The sequence below is a fragment of the Pipistrellus kuhlii genome, unplaced genomic scaffold, assembly GCF_014108245.1.
Source record: "Pipistrellus kuhlii isolate mPipKuh1 unplaced genomic scaffold, mPipKuh1.p scaffold_m20_p_84, whole genome shotgun sequence".
NCBI classification, from domain to species: Eukaryota; Metazoa; Chordata; class Mammalia; order Chiroptera; family Vespertilionidae; genus Pipistrellus; species Pipistrellus kuhlii.
The window spans coordinates 648,846-668,198 of NW_023425589.1; the positions used below are offsets into that span (position 1 = coordinate 648,846).

At 61.0% G+C, this 19,353-nt stretch overlaps 1 protein-coding gene across 2 annotated transcripts in view; it reads left to right on the top strand.

Annotated features, from left to right (window-relative positions):
- The first annotated feature begins 61 nt into the window (after positions 1–61).
- Positions 62–19,353, top strand: part of PRR12 (proline rich 12) — a 39,060-nt gene continuing 19,768 nt past the window's right edge. For both annotated transcript variants that reach the window (XM_045577133.1, XM_036425704.2), the window contains exons 1-6: positions 62–654; positions 2,352–2,464; positions 3,367–3,528; positions 3,623–6,915; positions 7,941–8,601; positions 11,180–11,733. In XM_045577133.1, the coding sequence (XP_045433089.1) occupies positions 569–654; positions 2,352–2,464; positions 3,367–3,528; positions 3,623–6,915; positions 7,941–8,601; positions 11,180–11,733 (4,869 nt within the window). In that variant the 5' untranslated portion in view covers positions 62–568. The remainder of the gene's footprint in view (positions 655–2,351; positions 2,465–3,366; positions 3,529–3,622; positions 6,916–7,940; positions 8,602–11,179; positions 11,734–19,353) is intronic.

Here is a 19,353-nt window from a genome sequence, read left to right on the forward strand (position 1 = left end):
TGCATTTGCACGGGATTGTGGGAGGAAGCGGAGAACAGCCAGACACCCCGCCGCCCGCCCCCCTCCCCTCCCCCCTCCCCCAGCCGCCTTGTGCAAAGATGGCTGCACCGTGAGCGCCGCGGAGGAGGCGGCGGCGGCGGCGGCGGCGAGCGAGCGAGCACCCAGCGCCCGCACCCACCCCGGGGCCGCCCGGGACGCCCCCTCCCGAGCGGCGCGCCCCCCCTTCTCTCTCTTGCAAGCGCCGGGGCAAAGGCGGAGACAGCGGGGTCCCTCCCCCCCTTTCCCTCCAGGGGGAACCCCCTTCCCCCCTCCTTGGCTCGGCGGCTGCACCCCCTCCCTTGTCCGCCCCTCCGCCCCGTCCCCTCCCTCCCCTGCCCGGGCCCTTCCCGGGCCTTCGGCGGCGGCAGCAAAGGAAAAAAGAGAGAGAGAGGGAGGGAGCGAGAGGGAGAGGGAGCGAAGGGGGGAACGGCGGCAGCAGCGGAGGGAGCGGCGGCGGAGGAGAGCGCGCGCGCCCCCTCCCTCCCTCCCGCCCCCTCCCCCTCCCCCCAATCTCCACCGCGGCCAATTCATGGACAGGAACTACCCCAGCGCCGGCTTCGGGGACCCGCTCGGCGCCGGGGCGGGATGGAGTTACGAGAGGTCAGCTAAAGCCAGGTAAGGAGCCGGGGGCGGCCCGGGGGAGGGGGCCCGGGGGCGGGGGCCGCGCGGAGCCGGGATCGGCCCGTCCGGCCCGGCCCAGCCCGGCCCGGCCCGCCCGGTGACGCGTGCATCGCGAACTCCCCTCCGGCTTGCAAGGGAGCGGCCTTCCTCGGTTTGCAACGCCGCCGTCGCCGCCCCAGTTTGCAAATTGCAAACTCCGCCGCCAAAGCCAGCTCCGGCGTGCAAGGGGAGGGATGCAGCGGGTGTGTGCGTGTGTGTGTGTGTGTGTGTGTGTGTGTGTGTGGAAGTGGGGCTGCAAAACAATTTCGGACGGGAAAGGCCTTGGGAAAATGGGAGGGACTGGCGAGGCCAGGCCTGGATTTCCCCCCATCCTCGGATTCCCGGCTCGCCGACCCCTCCCCCCCGCACCCCAGGCTTCTGCGCTTGCAAAGGTGGCGAGGGAAGGGGAATCGGAACGTGCATCTGGGGGGCGCGCCCCCTCCCAGGTCCCATTGTTCCGGGACTTGCTCGAGGCCGCGCCACTCGGGCCTCACCCCCCCCCCCGAAATTCCGCGCGCAGAGTGGGCCCGGCCCCGCCCCCTTCCGAAGCTGGGGTTCCGCGTGTGTAAGGCGGGGGCGGGGGGGCTGCTCCTGGTATCTGAGACACGCCCCCTTTCACCCCCCCCCCCCAGGCAGGGAATCCTGTTTGATGGCCAGGAGTGGAGTGTTTGACCTCTTTGAGTCTGGGCCACGGATTGGGGCCCCGGGGTTTTGTGCATTATTGCCTGGGAGGATTGGGGTGTGTGGTTGTGTGTGTTGGTGTGTGTGTGTGTGGCCGGCAGTCTGTGGGCCTTCGCCTCTGCCCCTTCCCTGCTGTTTGTTTGTGTCGCGCCCTCACTCCTCACCTGCCCTGAGCCACCTCCCTCCCCCACACACCTGGGCTTCCCAGCATGGCTGGGCATGACCACACGTGTGTTCCATGTGGGGCTCTTCCCTCTGTATCTACCCATCCTTCCCCCCATCCCCCCCCCCTCCGGAGTTGGATACTCTTTGCAACACATACTTGGCTTTGCGTGGTTCCATGCATTTGAACCTCAGCCCGAAGGGGGGCTGGGCGGTGTTCACGGTCGCACTTGAACCTGGTCCTTTATTATCCCCTTCCCCTCATCCCGCATCCCTCCCATTGGGAGAACGGCCTGCCTCCTGCTCCTGACTGGCTCTGCACCAGTCCTGGAGGTCCGGGGCCTGTGTGTCCCCACGTGTCTGCAGGAGCAGGGTGTGTGTGTGTGTGTGTGTGTGTGTGTGTGTGTGCGCAGCCTTGGGGTTGGCCCCAGGTTTTGTGTCACCAACTGGGTGCCCTCCCTCCCATGTAGCCCCTCCATTTTCAACTCGAGGCACTTTCTCTGACTCCACCCTCTCAGGGTTTGTCTCAACCTGGTGCATGTCTCTGTTTGTAAACGGGAGGCTATAGGGGCCCTATTTGCTGGAACTCGGGGTTCCTACTGCTGCCGGGGCTCGAGTGGGGACCATTTCTATGGCTCTTTCGTTGGGCACCCCATTCCCTCAGGGCCCAAGTTCCTTAAAAATATCCCCCTCCCCAGTTCAGCTGGAATATTCTCCCCCAGCTCCCCGAGGGATTTGCTGAATTCCCTTCTCCGAGGTCAGCTTAGGAGGTTACCCTAACGTCTCCCCCTCCCCACCCTCCGCCCCAGCTTGGTCTATGGCAGCTCCCGGACCTCGCACCCCGAGACGGACATCTTACATCGCCAGGCCTACGGGGCCCCCCACCCACTGCAAAGCTATGCCACCAACCACCACCCTGCAGGTACGGGGACACCCCCCCATCCCGCTCCCACTGAGTCCTCCCCTCCCTCCGAGGCAGCTGATTGGCTGGGGCAAGCCCCGCCCCATTCTCATTGGCCTTGCCCCTGGCTTTCGGCCCGCCCACGTCTGTCCTTCCTCTGATTGGTTGGCCTGGAGCAGCTCAATTTCACGCCGGATTGGTCCGCCTCTGCTCCTGGCCCCGCCCTCTTCCCCTCCCATTGGTCCCATCCCCACAGCCCCCACATCCCACCTTCTCTTCCTGCCTTTTCCTTGTCTCCAGTCCAGCCAATCGCTTCCTTCTGGGTTTTACCTGATCTCTCTGCTCCGGGTTCCTCTGAACTCTTCCCTTCTGATCGCCGTTCTTCCTGATTGGCAGTGATTCTTTGGACAGCCTCCTTCCCCCCTTAGATTGGCCCTTTCCTTATCCTCCCCCGTGGCTCTGCCTCTAAGGCTTCTGATTGGTCCATTTTTATTATTTATTTTTATCCTACTGCCCTCCCTGGATGGGCCAGCAATGAGACTGGGGAGTCCCATTTGATCGTGACCTTCCTGGTTGGCTCTGTTTTTCCTTCCCCTATTATTTGTTTTTCTGGATCCTTCTCACTTTGACTCGGCCCCTTTTCATGTGTCCTCTTAGTCCGACTGCATAGCTCAGGCCAGGCCATGCCTTGTCCTTGCTGGAATTGCCCAGATTCTTTAGCCTCACCCTCTGCCTCCAATCCTAGCAACTCCCTGCCCGCTGGCTCTCTCACTTCCTTCCCTTCCGGATTTTTCTATTCCTTTGCCTACCTTTCTCTTCTTGGGCTCCCTGCCCTGTGACCGCATTGCACCCCATCCTGCTTCCCCTTTCCACCCTGCCCTGTCCCCGGCCTCGCTGACACTCTGTCCCCTGTTCCTGGCCAGGCCTCTCTGGACTCTTTGACACTGGCCTCCACCACGCAGGCTCCGCAGGGCCCGACGCCTCCGTCATGAACCTCATCTCGGCCCTGGAGTCCCGGGGCCCCCAGCCAGGCCCCTCTGCCTCCTCTCTCCTCTCCCAGTTCCGGAGTCCTTCCTGGCAAACAGGTAAGCCCGCTGCTGCCGGCTTCACAGAGAGGGCCGGGGTGGGGCCGGCTTGTGGTCCACCCTGACCCGCGGTCTCCTCCTCCGTCATCCCCAGCCATGCACACGCCGGGCCCCACGGAGCTCTTCATCTCGGGCGCCCTGCCGGGTTCCAGCACCTTCCCGTCCTCCTCGGCCCTGTCGGCCTACCAGCACCCGGCTTCCTTCGGCAGCCGCCCCTTCCCCGTGCCCTCGTCCCTCAGCCTCCAGGACCCCCCGTTCAGCCCGCCCGCCAACGGGCTCCTGTCCCCCCACGACGTGCTGCACCTGAAGCCCTCGCAGGCGCCCACGGTGCCCTCCTCGCTAGGCTTTGAGCGCCTGGCGGGGGGCGGTGTCTTGGGGCCCGCCGGTCTCGGCCCGGCCCAGACCCCCCCTTACCGCCCCGGCCCCCCAGACCCGCCGCCCCCTCCCCGGCACCTCCCGACCCAGTTCAACCTGCTGGCTTCCTCCTCGGCCGCCGCGGCCGCCGCCGCCGAGCAGTCCTCCCCGCAGCTCTACAACTTCTCGGGCGCCACCCCGGGGCCCCCCGAGCGGGCCCTGCCCCGCCAGGACACGGTCATCAAGCACTACCAGCGGCCGGCCAGCGGCCAGCCCCCGCCGCCCCCGCCGTCCGCCCACGCCCTCCAGCACTACCTGAGCTGCGGGGGCAGCTACTCCTCCATGGGCCACCGGGCCAACCTGGCCTGCAGCCCCCTGGGCGCCGGCGAGCCCTCCCCGGGCGCCGGGGAGCCCAGCAAGGCCGGGCCCAGCGGGGCCGGGGCCGGGGCGTCGGGCAGGGCCGCGGGCCCCGAGGCGGCCGGAGGAGGGGCGGCGGGGGGCGGCGCTGGAGGGTACCGCCCCATCATCCAGTCCCCCGGCTATAAGACGGGCAAAGGCGGCTACGGGGCAGCCTCGGGGGCTGCCAGCAGGCCCCCGCCGCCCCGTTCGACGGCCACCCCCAAGTGCCAGAGCCTGGGGGGCCCGGCCTATGCCACCGGGAAGTCCTCTGGGGCTGGCGGGGCGGGAGGCCAGGCCTATTCCCCCGGCCAGCCCCAGGGGCTTCTCGGACCCCAGGCCTACGGGCAAGGGTTTGGAGGGGGTCAAGCCCAGGACTTGAGCAAAGGCCCTAGCTACTCGGGGGGCCCCCCTCAGCCCCCGAGCGGCCCCCAGCCTCCGGGCCTGGCCACGTGTCAGAGCTACTCCCCCGACCAGCTGCAGGGGCAGCTGTACGGGGTGCAGGGGGAGCCGTACCCGGGCCCGGCCGCCCACTCCCAGGGGCTGCCCACCGCCAGCCCCTCCCTCAGCTACAGCACCGGCCACTCCCCGGCGCTGTCGGGCCACGGCGGCGGCTGGGGCCCCGGCTCCCTGGGCGGCGGCGGCGAGGCCAGCCCGTCCCACATCATCCGGCCGCTGCAGTCGCCGCCGGCCTCCTCCGGGCGCCCGCCGGGGGTCGGCTCTCCGGGGGCCCCCGGCAAGTACCTGAGCTCCGTCCTGGCCTCGGCCTCGTTCCTGGCGCCCCCGGGAGCCGGCAGCTACGCGGCGGCCGGGGCGGGCGGCTACAAAGGCAAGGGGGACGGCTCCGAGCTGCTGGCGGGCCCCGGGGGCCCGCCCGCCGAGCGCACCGAGGACGAGGAGTTCCTCATCCAGCACCTCCTGCAGGCGCCCAGCCCGCCGAGGACCTCAGGGGCCGACGGCCTGGTGGGCGAGGACGGGGCGGCCGACGCCTCCAAAGGACTCGGGGGCAGTGGCGGGGCCGGGGGTCCCCCGGGCGCGCCCTACGAGCTGGCCAAGGAGGACCCCCAGAGGTACCACCTGCAGAGCGTCATCCGCACCAGCGCCAGCCTGGACGAGGGCGCCACGGCGGCCCTGGAGCTGGGCCTGGGGCGGCTGAAGGAGAAGAAGAAGGGGCCGGAGCGGGGCGGGGAGACCCCCGAGGGGCTGGCCACCTCGGTCGTCCACTACGGGGCCGGCGCCAAGGAGCTGGGGGCGTTTCTCCAGAAGAGCCCGCCGCCCCCGCCCCCGACGGCCCAGCCCGCCCCGCCCACCCCGCACGGCCTCCTCCTGGAGGCGGGAGGCCCCGACCTCCCCCTGGTGCTGCCGCCGCCTCCCCCGCAGCTGCTCCCGTCCGTCCTCAGCCACACCCCCAGCCCGTCCTCCAGCACCCCCAAAGTCGGAGTCCACCTCCTCGAACCGGCCGCCCGGGACGGGCCGCCCCAGCCGCCCCCGCCGCCGCCCCCTCCGCCGCCCATGCCTCTGCAGCTCGAGGCTCATCTGCGCAGCCACGGGCTGGAGCCCGGCGCGCCCAGCCCCCGCCTGCGGCCGGAGGAGGGCCTGGAGCCGCCGGGGACCATGCAGGAGCTGCTGGGGGCCCTGGAGCCGCTGCCCCCCGGGCCCGGGGACGCGGGCGTGGGCCCGCCCAGCGGCGAGGGCAAGGACCCGGCGGGCGCCTACCGCAGCCCCAGCCCGCAGGGCCCCAAGGCGCCGCGCTTCGTGCCGCTCACCTCCATCTGCTTCCCGGACTCGCTGCTGCAGGACGAGGAGCGCAGCTTCTTCCCCACCATGGAGGAGATGTTCGGCGGGGGCGCCGCCGACGACTACGGCAAGGCCGGGCCCCCCGAGGACGAGGGGGACCCCAAGGCGGGCGCCGGGCCCCCGCCGGGCCCCCCGGCCTACGACCCCTACGGGCCCTACTGCCCCGGCCGGGCGTCCGGAGCCGGACCCGAGGCGCCGGGCCTGGGCCTGGACCACGGCAAGCCGCCCGAGCTGCCGTCCACGGTCAACGCCGAGCCGCTCGGCCTGATCCAGAGCGGCCCCCACCAGGGGGCGCCCCCGCCGCCGCCGCCGCCGCCGCCCGAGCCCAAGGGCGGCCTGACCTCGCCCATCTTCTGCTCCACGAAGCCAAAGAAGCTGCTCAAGACGTCCTCCTTCCACCTGCTGCGGCGGCGCGACCCGCCCTTCCAGACGCCCAAGAAGCTGTACGCCCAGGAGTACGAGTTCGAGGCCGACGAGGACAAGGCCGACGTGCCGGCTGACATCCGCCTCAACCCCCGGCGGCTGCCCGACCTGGTGTCCAGCTGCCGCTCCCGCCCGGCCCTGTCGCCGCTGGGGGACATCGACTTCTGCCCGCCCAACCCCGGCCCCGACGGGCCCCGGCGCCGCGGCCGCAGGCCCACCAAGGCCAAGCGCGACGGCCCGCCCCGGCCCCGCGGGAGGCCCCGCATCCGCCCGCTGGAGGCGCCGGCCGCCCCGGGGCCGGCCCTGTCCTCCGCGCCCGCCGACGGCGCCAAGAAGCCCCGCGGCCGGGGCCGCGGCCGGGGCAGGAAGGCCGAGGAAGCGGGGGCCCCCCGGCTGGAGCCGCTGAAGCCGCTGAAGGTGAGGGCGCGCAGCACCTGAATCGTAGCGGAAGGAAGTCCTGGAGGGTGACTAGGGATATGGGTTTCTATTTCTTTTTTATATTTTCATCTTTTAAAATATTTTTTACTGGTTTTTAAAAATACATTTTATTGATTTTTTTACAGAGAGGAAGGGAGAGGGATAGAGAGTTAGAAACATGGATGAGAGAGAAACATCAATCAGCTGCCTCTTGCACGCCCCCTACTGGGGATGCGCCCGTAACTAAGGTACATGCCGTTGACCGGAATCGAACCTGGGACCTTTCAGTCCGCAGGCCGACGCTCTATCCACTGAGCCACACCGGTCCTGGCTCTTTCTTTTTTATATTCTTATTTTTAAAAATATTTTTACTGGGTTTTTTTGTTTGTTTTTCTAGGGAAGGGAAGGGAGAGGGATGGAGAGAGAGAGAAAGACAGAGAAACACGGATGATAAATATCATTGATTGGCCGTGTCCTGCATGTCTCCCGCTGGGGATCGAGCGTGCCTCCTGGGCATGTGCATCAGGCCAGTGATCTCTTGGTTCCTGGCTCAAAACCCAACCACTGAGCCACACTGGCTCCGCTGGTTTATATTTCTAAAACCTGCGAGGGGATGACTCTAATTGGGCCGAAATGCCAGGACTGCGATCGGAGAACCGACACTCGGGTTCTAGAGGGAGCTGAGAGGTTGGCGCTTGGGTTCTTCTTCATGGCGGATCCTAGATGCCTGGGCCTGGGGGGGAGGGGGGAGGTGCGGAGCCCTGGGCCCCCTGCCTGGGCGAGGAGAGGCCAGTGAGTAATAAAAGGATGGAACCGAGTCCTGTCGTTCTGCAATCCCAGGGCGGCCGCGGACTTGAACTCAAGGACTCCGTGGGCCGCGTCTGGGGACTTCCACGTCGGAGTCTGACATCGGGAGGGCGCTGGGTTCTGGACGCCTGGGTCTGAGGGAGGAGAGAGGGGACTTGGGGCTCGACTCTCGGGCCCTGACCCCCCTTCCCTTCCCCCCCCACTGCTCCCGTATTTAGATCAAGCTGTCCGTGCCCAAGGCTGGTGAGGGTCTGGGGGCCCCGTCGGGGGACGCCCTGCCGGGCGCCGACCACAACAGCCTGGACTCGAGCCTGACGCGGGAGAAGATCGAGGCTAAGATCAAGGAGGTGGAGGAGAAGCAGCCGGAGATGAAGTCCGGCTTCATGGCCTCCTTCCTGGACTTCCTCAAGTCCGGCAAGCGCCACCCGCCGCTGTACCAGGCCAGCATGACCCCGCCGCTCAGCCCCCCGAAGGGCGGGCCGCCCCCCGGGCCCCGGGGCCTGCAGCCGCCGCCCCCCGCCGGCCCCGCCGTGCCGCACCCGCCCGCGGGCGCCTTCGGGCTGGGGGGCGCCCTGGAGGCGGCCGAGAGCGAGGGGCTGGGGCTGGGCTGCCCCTCACCCTGCAAGCGGCTGGACGAGGAGCTGAAGCGCAATCTGGAGACGCTGCCCTCCTTCTCCTCGGACGAGGAGGACTCCGTGGCCAAGAACCGGGACCTGCAGGAGAGCATCTCCTCGGCCATCTCCGCCCTGGACGACCCGCCCCTCGTGGGGCCCAAGGACTCCTCCCCTCCGGACGGGCTCCCCTTGGCGACCGAGGCTCCTGTCCCGGGGCCGCCCCCTCTCCCCGGGCTCCCCTGTGCCAGCAGCAATGGCACGCCTGGTGAGCTGGGAAAGAGGGACTGGCTGTCTGTGAGGGATGCTGGGAACCATTCAGTGGAAGGGACGCTGGGTGAGGGGGCGTAGATTTGCCTATCTATGGCGGGAGCGCTGCTGAGGGCACACAGGTGTTTTGAGAAAGGGGTGTGTTTTTTCCTAATCTGCCCGCAGGTGCTAAGTGGACGGGCAGGGGCCCCGAGGTGGGCACTGGAGAATGCTTGGGGACAGGGCAGGTTCTAAGTGATGAGGGCAGCTACCTGGTCAGGGGGTACCCGGTGAGCTTTTTATTTTTAATTTTTTAAATATATTTTATTGGTATTTTACAGAGAGGAAGGGAGAGAGATAGAGAGCTAGAAACGTCGATGAGAGAGAAACATCCACCAGCTGCCTCCTGCACTCCCCCTACTGGGGATGTGCCCGCAACCAAGGTACATGCCCCTGACCGGAATCGAACCTGGGACCCCTCAGTCCGTAGACCGACGCTCTACCACTGAGCCAAACCGGTTTTGGCTCGGTGAGCTTTTTAAACTGGCAGGGGATCCGGTCCCTGAGAAGTGTTCTGGGAGTGAGTGATGAGTGCTAAAGAGCAGGGAGATTTCGGGGGGCTGAGAGAAGGCTTAGGGAGGGTAGTGTGTGTGTATGTATGTATATATATATATATATATATATATATATACACACACACATATATATATATGTGTGTGGGTGTGTGTGTGTGTTTTAAATATATTTTATTGATTTTTTTACACAGAGGAAGTGAGAGGGAAAGAGAAACATCAATGAGAGAGAATCATTGATCAGCTGCCTCTTGCACACCCCCCAATGGGGATGTGCCCGCAACCAAGGTACATGCCCTTGACCGGAATCAAATCTGGGACCCTTCAGTCCACAGGTGGACACTCTATCCACTGAGCCAAATCGGTTTTGGCTATTTTTATATTTTTTAATATATTATTGATTTCAGAGAGGAAGGGAGAGGGACAGAGGAAGAGAAACATCAATGATGAGAAAGAATCATTGATTGGCTGCCTCCTGCACGCCCCACACTGGGGACTGAGCCCAAAACCCAGGCATGTGCCTTGGCTGGAATCAAACCCGGGACCCTTCGGTCCACAGGCTGATGCTCTATCCATTGAGCCAAACCAGCTAGGGAGGGTGGTTTAAAAAGAGACCGGAACGCTGACTGGCCTTGTGGAAGGCAAGCGGGGCAGGCGGTGGGTATGGCGAGTCTGTAGGGGGCTCTGATCTGAGGGTAGCAGGTGTTGGGGTTTGGGTGTGGAGCAGGGCATTTGGGGCAGTTAATGAGGGGGCCTGAGGGCTCGGAGAGGGATGTTACAGAGACCCATTAGGAGTTAGCACGGAGGAGGAGGGCATCGGTTATTCTGAGAATGGAGGCTGACGTGGGTGGAGGAGGATGGGACCTCGGAGCAGGACAGAGGTTTGGTTTCAGAATTGGGAAGACCAAGGAGGCACTGGGGTTGGAGCCAGGCGAGGGCGTCGGGGCCACCAAGCCACGTTCAGGACTAAAATGGGCATTGGGGTGGGCGCTGGGCATGGGCCTCGGGGGCCTGGGCGGCAATAGAGGCAGAGGGCTCGTCACGGGAAGGGACGTGCATGTTTAGGGACGAGAGGTTCCGGGGTGGAGATGGCATTTGGAAACGGGCAGATCAGAGCAAGGGATTTCGAAGGGACTGGGCCGGGGAGCAGGGGAGAGATGGCCAGAGTGGGGGACAGTTGGTGAGGACAGAGCTTTAACAGCATAGAAGACTCCTGACCATGATGGGGGGCGTGGGTGGGACTGAGCAATGGTGTTGGGATACAGAGCACAGAGACGGGGTCTTTGGAGGCTGGGAAACAGCAAGGACCGTCCGGGTGGGAGGACCGAGGAGGACATTGGAGAGAGAGGTCACAGGGACCCGGGCTTCCTGCGGGTGGGTGTCTGTGGAGGTGCGGATTGACGGTCAGGAAGGTGACTGGACAGGTTAGGAGAGCAGGTGACCAGACGCCCATCCTGCTTTCTAACAATTTGTCCTGCAGCGTTTTTAAAAAAAGCGGTTCGTCTGGTCACCTTAGGTTAGAAGAGCAGGTCAGATGGGAGCCTTGGAGGGGCCAGGGCGGAAGAGTAACAAGAAAAAAAGAGAAGAAAAGAAACGGAGGTGAAGGGTGGGTGGGGGGCAGGGGTAGCCGTGTGGGAGCTGGGGAGCTCCGTGTCATCAGGAGGGATGTCTGGGTGGGGGGTGGGGTGGGGATGGGGTGGGGGTGGGGTGGGGTGGGGGTGGGAGCTGAGGAACTGTCTCATCAGGAGGGATGTCTGGGTGCGGGGTGGGGGTGGGGTGGGGTGGGGGAGGGGGGGGGGGGGGGGGGGGGTGGGGGTGGGGATGGGGTGGGTGCGGGGTGGGGTGGGGGTGGGGGTGGGGATGGGGTGGGGTGGGGGGCGATTGGCGCCCTAGAGGAGACTGGGCGGAGCTGGGGGCACCGCTCAGACAGCAGACACCTTGATGGGAAGCAGGCTGGAGCTCAGAGGTGGGGAGGAGGGAAGGGGGCCCCTGGGGGTGCAGCCCTGATGCTCCTCTCGCCCCCAGAGCCCCCGCTGCTGGAGGAGAAGCCGCCGCCCTCTCCGCCGCCCGCCCCAACGCCCCAGCCGCCGCCCCCGCCGCCGGCCCTGCCCTCGCCTCCCCCATTGGTGGCTCCGGCTCCGGTTCCAGCTCCGGTTCCAGCTCCTCCGGCTCCGGCTCCGGCTCCATCACCGGCTCCCATGCCCGCTCCGGCTCCGGCTCCGGCTCCGGCTCCGGCTCCAGGGCCTCTGGCTCCCGCTCCCGCCCCGGCCCCGGCCCCGGCCCCGGCCCCGGCCCCGGCCCCCGCACCCAGCTCGCCTCATCCGCCGCCGCCTCCGCCGCCGCCCGCCCTGCCCTCGCCCCCCGCCCCGCCGCCCCCGGCCGCCCCGCCCGAGGAGCCCGCGCCGTCGCCCGAGGAGCCGGAGCCGCCGGACGCGCGGCCGCTGCACCTGGCGCAGAAGCAGGCGGGCGCGGCGCTGTGCGGGGACACGGACGACGAGGCGGGCGAGAGCGGCGGCGAGGGCATCTTCCGCGAGCGCGACGAGTTCGTCATCCGCGCCGAGGACGTCCCCTCCCTCAAGGTGAGCCCCGGGGACCCCGCCCGCTGGAGGCCGGGCTGGTCGGGCGTCACCCCGGGGACCCCGCGCCCGCAGGAGGCCGGGCTGGGCGGGCGTCACCCCGGGGACCCCCGCGCCCGCTGGAGGCCGGGCTGGGCGGGCGTCACCCCGGGGACCCCGCGCCCGCTGGAGGCCGGGCTGGGCGGCGGGGACAGCGCCCCTGGCGCCCCCCCCCCCCGGGCCCTTCTGAGCGCACAGCCCGCGGGGACGGGACGGCAGCCTCGGAGACGCTGTTCCGTGTGTCTGTTCCTAGAACGAGCTAACCCGCCGCTAACGGTTTGCTCTAGTTACCCTGGGTGCCGGGTGGCAGTGCGGTTACAGCGAAGCGGGGGAGCTCTGGTCCCTGGAGGGCGTTGCATGACGTAACTGTGAACGTGACGTCACCTGTGATGCCGTCGCCGATGGGCTGGGCATGCCTATGTGTCAGGCACAGCTGAAACCTTTTAGGCAGATCCCTGCTGCCCATTCCTCCACACCAGCCAGTTCCAGCCCCGAGGGCTGCATCCCTCGGCCTGGATATATAGCCACACCCGCTCATTTGCATATCAGTCTGACTGTTCATTAGCATATAACCACACCCACTCATTTGCATATCACTTCACACTCAGAGTGGGGCCTTTGCAGCCGGGCCTCGCTGGCCTGCAGAGCTGTGACCGCGTTACCTGTCTGCCCTTTGCAGAAGGTTTGCTGGCATCTGCGGTGCTTGGCTCCTGGGCAGGTAGAGTTGGGCCGGAGGGTTAATGCAGGATAAGTGCTGGGCAAGGCCCTGCCTCGCTGGTTTGGCTCAGTGGACAGAGCATCGGCCTGTGGACTGTGGGGTCCCAGGACTGAAGGGTCCCAGGTTCAATCCCAGTCAAGGGCACACGCCCTGGTTGCAGGCTGGATCCCCAGTGGGGGGCGTCAGGAGGCAGCTAATCAATGATTCTCTCCCCTCGTTGATGTTTCTCCTTCTTCCTTCTTCTCTGAGATCAATAAGAATATATATATATTTTTTAAAGTGTTCACTTCTCTAACTGGTTTGGCTCAGTGGATAGAGCATCAGCCTGCGGACAGAAGGGTCCCGGGTTCGATTCCGGTCAAGGGCATGTACCTTGGTTGCGGGCACATCCCCAGTAGGGGGTGTGCAGGAGGCAGCTGATCGATGTTTCTCTCTCATCGATGTTTCTTGCTCTATATCCTTCTCCCTTCCTCTCTGTAAAAAATCAATAAAATATATATATATATATATATATATATATATATATATATATATATATAATTTATTTTTATATATGGCAGAGCAAGGAGGAGGGTGAGCACTCGGAAGGGCAGGGAGCCATTGAGTACCCCGATGGCGACCCCAGAAGTGGAGGCCATTCTGCACATGAGTCATTGTCGCTGGCTGGGTGTTGACAAGGGGACAGGGCCCATGTTCTGGCCTCGGGGTACGCTGTCACGTTTCACTTAACCCTGGGTGTTGTTCCTTCTCACATGCAGACGGGGCGGATTAACTGTAAGGGTGATGACGGTTATTACACCCTTTACGGAGTGTTTTATGAGGTGGACGTTGTGTAGTTTCCTGGCATTATTTTTAAGCCATTTCATTGCGGGGAAAGGAGAGCGAATAGAATCCCGGGTCTGTGTGTACCCATTACTCCGCTTTCACCATCGTCCCCTCCTGGCTGGTCCTGCTCCCCCTGCCCCGCCCCAGACAGCATAACCTTTCACCCATATTTTATCGTCTTTTTTGGCATGCAATCTGACACATTTCAAAGAACGGTCAGGAGGGATTTGTAAGTTGTAAAGCAAAGTGCTAGCCGAAACCGGTTTGGCTCAGTGGATAGAGCCTCGGTCTGCGGACTGAAAGGTCCCGGGTTCGATTCCGGTCAAGGGCACGTACCTTGGTTGCCGGCACGTCCCCATTAGGGGGTGTGTAAGAGGCAGCTGATCGATGATTCTCTCTCATCGATGTTTCTAACTCTCTGTCCCTCTCCCTTCCTCTCTGTAAAAAATCAATAAAATGTATTAAAAAAAAAAAAAAAAAGCAAAATGCTAGAATGAATGCTTTTGTCCCACCACTCAGCCATCCACCAGAGCGTTCCCAGGGCCTTGAGTCTCGAGTGTCACCCCCTGGCTGGTTCTCCTGCGTCCCCCAGGGCTGTACCACCTGGTAGTGCCCTGTGTACATGATTTTACCCTCACGACCTCTGGGCCCATTTGGCCAGTCAGCCTGGGACAAGCGAGGGACGTGTTGAATAGACACCCATAGTGGGAACTGGGGCCTGGCCTGTATGGCTCAGGGGTTGAGCGTCAGCCTATGAACCAGGAGGTCACGGTTCGATTCCCGGTCAGGGCACATGCCCAGCTTGCAGGCTCCATACACAGTAGGGGGCGTGCAGGAGGCAGCTGATCAATGATTCTCTCTCTTCATTGATGTTTCTGTCTCTCTCTTCCTCTCCCTTCCTCTCTGAAGTACAAAAATAAAAAATAGTAGGAATTGGACAGGATTTGGGGCACGTCACAGTCAGAATGTAGTTTAATCTTTTTCCCCCTTTAACTGTGGCATCCTATGCATGCCACGAAGTTGATCCTCACCCTTGTGAAGTGTACCATTCGGTGACATGAAGTATATTATATTGTTGTGCAAAACTGTCTCCAAATTTTACCTTTTTTTTTTTTTGCTATAATTTTTTCATAGACTTTGTATGGCCTCATATGAGTATTGTGTGATATTTCCTTTTCTGTTTTTAAGGGATCTTTTCAACAGTGTGTATAAGGTAGTAATTAATTGTTCTTTGAACGTTTGTTACAACTGCCTATAAACCTGTCTAGGGCTCAGGGGGTAGGGTAGGAATTTTAATAATAATTATAATTTTTTTGTTTTGTTAGTATTCACCTGAGGATATTTTTTCCTTTTTTAAAATTTTCTTTATTGATTAAGGTGTCACATATTTGTCCTCAACCCCTCATTCCAACCCCCCCCCCCTTTTTTTGAGAGAGAGAGAGAGAGTGGAAGGGAGGAGGAAAGAGAAAGAAACACCGCTATGAGAGAGGCACATTGATTGGTTGCCTCCCACATCGCTCCCACAGGGGCCAGGAATCAAACCTGTAACCCAGATACGTGCCCTTGACTGGGAATCGAACCCATGACCCTTTGGTGCATGGGCTGATGCTCTACCCCCTGAGAAAAACCAGCCAGGGCTGCAAGATTTATCATATACATGTAGATAGATAGATAGATAGATATTTCAGAGAGGAAGGGAGAGGGAGAGAGAAACATCAATGATGAGAGAGAATCATCGATCGGCTGCCTCCTGCACACCCCTCACGGGGGATCAAGCCTGAAGCCCAGGCATGTGTTTGACCGGAATCGAACCCGTGACTCATCAGTCCATAGGCCGACACTGAGCCAAATAGCATGGGCTCCAAGATTTATCTTTATAATCTACCTTCCTTTTTAAAAAAAAAAAAAAAAAAAAAAAAATATATATATATATATATATATATATATATATATATATATATATATATATATATATATATATAATATTGACTTTTTACACTGGGGATGTGCCCGCACCCAGGGTACATGCCCCTGACGGGAATCGAACCCGGGACCCTTCAGTCTGAAGGCCGATGCTCGATCCACAGATCCAAACCAGTGAGGGCCTACCTTCCTTTATGAGGGATTATTATCCCCATTTCCCAGGGAAGGAAACTGAGGCACAGAGCAGTAGAGCAGTGTTCCCAAAGCTTTCCCAGCTGGGCCCTGCCCGCAGCCCCGCTGCCCTCAGCGCCAGACCCGGCGGCTCTCTCTGCAATTCTGTCCAGCACGGACGACGGAGCAGCCCGCGCTCCTGGGTGCTCAGCCCTGGGCACGGAGCAGGGCTGTGGGCAGGGACCGCGGCTCCCAATTTACAGACGAGGAAGTCCATGATCAGAGAGAGGAAATCATTGGGCTGGTGAGTTCTGAGCCGGGCACGGAGCCAGAGCCATCTGACACCACCTCCCGCTGGCCTGGGGCAGAGGAGGGGGCTGGGCGAGGACTCGGCGCTTAAAATACAACACACACGTGTGCGTTGGCATGGGGGACGCATGGCCTCGGGGCTGGGCCACCAGTGCAGTCGGGGACTCGATCGTGTGCCCGGAATCGGGGCAGGCAGGCGGCATGGTTGTGGAGGGCCTGACTCTGACTGTCCTCTAACTGGTACGAATCTCTGCCGCCTCTGAGCTAGACGGGTACAGAACCTTCCTGGGCCTCGGTGTCCCCATCTGTAAAATGGGCTGATTGCAGCAGTACCTCCACCATGCAGCGTGAGGGCCCGGCCGTCACGGTTTGCTCAGTGCCCTGACCGCGGGTGGCACGCTGAGGTGTCCCGTAAGCTTTGCCTCTCGTATTCATCGTGTTGATCTGGGGGCATTTCTGGTGGAGAGCTTCGCCACGTCTTTCTGAGGCCCTTGTGCTAGAACAGAGAGCACATATGTTTGGCTTTGTAAACCACTTAGGGTCTCTGACATATGATCTTTCCTTTTCCTTTTTTTTTTTTTTTTTAAATATATTTTATTGATTTTGTACAGAGAGGAAGGGAGAGAGATAGAGAGTTAGAAACATCAATGAGAGAGAGTCATCGATCAGCTGCCTCTTGCACACCCCCTACTGGGGATATGCCCGCAACCAAGGTACATGCCCTTGACCGGATTCGAACCCGGGACCCTTCAGTCCCCAAGCCGACGCTCTATCCATTGAGCCAAACCAGTCCCCGCTTTTTTTTTTTTTTTTTTTTTTTTTTTTTTTACAATTTTTTAAAAATGTAGAAACAGCTGAAGCCGGTGTGGCTCAGTGGATAGAGCGTTGGCCTGTAGACTGAAGGGTCCCGGGTTCGATTCCGGTCAGGGGCATATATTGTACCTTGGTTGTGGGCACATCCCCGGGTGGGGGGGGGGGGTGTAGGAGGCAGCTGATCGATGTTTCTAACTATCCCTCTCTCTTCCTCTCTGTAAAAAATCAATAAAACATTTATATATATTTTTTTAAAATGTAGAAACCGCTTGGCCAGCATGGTTGAGCGTTGATCTGTGAACCAGGAGGTCACAACTCGATTCCTGGTCAGGGCACAGGCCCGGGTTGCAGGCTCCATCCCCCGTGTAGGGTGTACAAGAGGCAGCTGATCAGTGATTTTCTCTCGTCATTGATGTTTCTCTCTCTCTCTCTCTCCCTCTCTTTTTCTCTCTGGAATCAATTAAAAAAAAAAAACCAACCCCTCATATTTTTAAATGTAGAAACCATTCTTAGCTCTTAGATGTATAAAAATGGGCCAAGGGCCATCGTTTTTTTCCTAGAGCAGCGGCAGTCCAATAGAAATATCATGAGTCATAACCGTCATTGAAACTTTCTTGGATCCACATTTAAAAAAAAAAATGTTTTATTGATTTTTAACAGAGAGGAAGGGAGAGGGATAGAGAGTCAGAAACATCGATGAGAGAGAAACATCAATCAGCTGCCTCTTGCACACCCCTCACTGGGGATGTGCCCGCAACCAAGGTACAAGCCCTTGACTGGAATCGAACCCGGGACCCTTCAGTCTGACACTCTATCCACTGAGCCAAACTGGTTTCGGCTGGACCCACATTTTTAAACAGTTAAAAGAAGGGTGAGATTAGCCACAGGAATGTCTTTCCTTTAACCCAGCCTATCTAAAATAGCATTTCAGCATGTAATTAATATAGAAAAACTTGGTGTTTTACGTGGTGTGTTGTGCTTTTTTTATACCAAATCTTCGGAATCCAGTGAGTATTTTACACCCGTAAAACATTCAGATCAGCTGCATTTCAAGTACTCAAGAGCTATATGTGGTGAGAGAGGGGCTGCCGACCCATCTGTAACCTGGGTGTGATCATAGTCACTCTCAGTTCTTGGGGGTGATGAAGACTTAGCAAGATGCAAACTCTGAGCTCATGAGTGTTGGTTGGATGGAGAAAAGTGTGGGGAGAGTCTGGGAAGCATGGGCAGCTTGTGATGGGCCGGGATACGAGGAGTCGGGCCTTGGCCAGGAAGCACCAAGTCTGGAATGAATGGGAGACTCTGCTCTGGGTGGCTCTGCAGGGAGGTGGCTGTGGAGGTGTCGGTTCTGGAGACCGTCTGCTCCCTGCATGACTTCTGTGACAGGGACTCCCCTGTTAGTGGACCTCAAAGGCTCCCTGGGTCTAGCTTCCTCACCTCCTGCTGCTGGCTGTCCTTCTCTCAGCTTGTCACAGTTCAAACTCCCAGGGCAGAATCTGATTGGTCGAACTCAGCCTTCGGGGTCAGTGGGCGGGGCCACGTCCCCGGTAAGTGGAAGTGGGTGTTGGCATGAGGAGAGGCAGGAAGGACATGGCTTTGGGAGGAACTGGCACTGGTTGAGGAGCTGGCAGGGACGTTTGCCAGTTGACTGGGTCCGATGATGTGGGCGGGGGTGGGGGGAACACCAGGAATCCTGGGAGAAAAGTGGTTTGAGGGAAGACGCCAAGCCCAATGGGAAAGCAGTGAGCCCAGGGACTTAGTCCAGCCAGCGAGTCAGCTGACTCCTTAGAGAAAGCAGACAAGCAGTGGGGAGAGGCAGAGGTGGGTGGTTTTCTCTGGCTTGGGGCGGGGGGGTGGGGATGGGAGCACTGATGGATTTCTCAAGGGCTTCTGAGAACTAGGACGGCACATTCTAGTCACAGTGAGAGAGGTAAGCACCCTTGGTGGGGGACCCAGCATATGCAAAAGCTTGGAGTTCAAAAGTATGGGGCTTGCTGAAACCGGTTTTGCTCAGTGGATAGAGCATCGGCCTGCGGACTGAAGGGTCCCAGCTTCGATTCCTGTCAAGGGCATGTACCTTGGTTGTGGGCACATCCCCAGTAGGGGGGTGTGCAGGAGGCAGCTGATGGATGTTTCTGGCTCTCTATCCTTCTCCTTCCCACTCTGTAAGAAGTCAATAAAATATATTATTAAAAAAAAAAAATAGTAATAAAGGGTCTGGGACTTGCTCCAGCCAGTGTGGCTCAGTGGTTGGGCATCATTCTATGCCCCAAACGGTTGCCAGTTCAATTCCTTGTCAGCGCACATGCCCGGGTTGCACGCTCGATCCCCAGGGGTGGGCATTCAGGAGGCAGCTGATGGATGTTTCTCTTTCACATCCATGTTTCTCTCCTCCCTTCCTCTCTAAGTCGGGGGCGTGTCTGCTGAGCGTGGAGGGGTGTGCATGGCCGGCTGTGCAGGGGCAGAGTCTCTCCGTGCCCATCTGCCGCCTGCTGAGGGCTTTGGAGCCGGGGAGGATGTACATGGACTTTCCCGTCCGTGGGCCGCTGGCCTGGCTCCCTGAGGAGCCAGAGGGAGGGCTGAGAACCACGTTCGCTGGAGGAAAGCACGTCAGGTGGGGGCGCCTGTGTCCCTTGCCCGTCCGCCTCCCGGCCCATCCTGCCTCACTCTCGTTTGAGGCTCTGGCCCGCGTTTTCATCAGGCTGTGGATCTGGTCGGTTGATCTGACTGGTCTGAGGGACGTGAGGCATCCGGACTGTGGGAGCCGTCGCCGTTGACCCCAAACCCAGGGTGGGTAACCGACACCTGGCAGCCAGCCCTCCCTG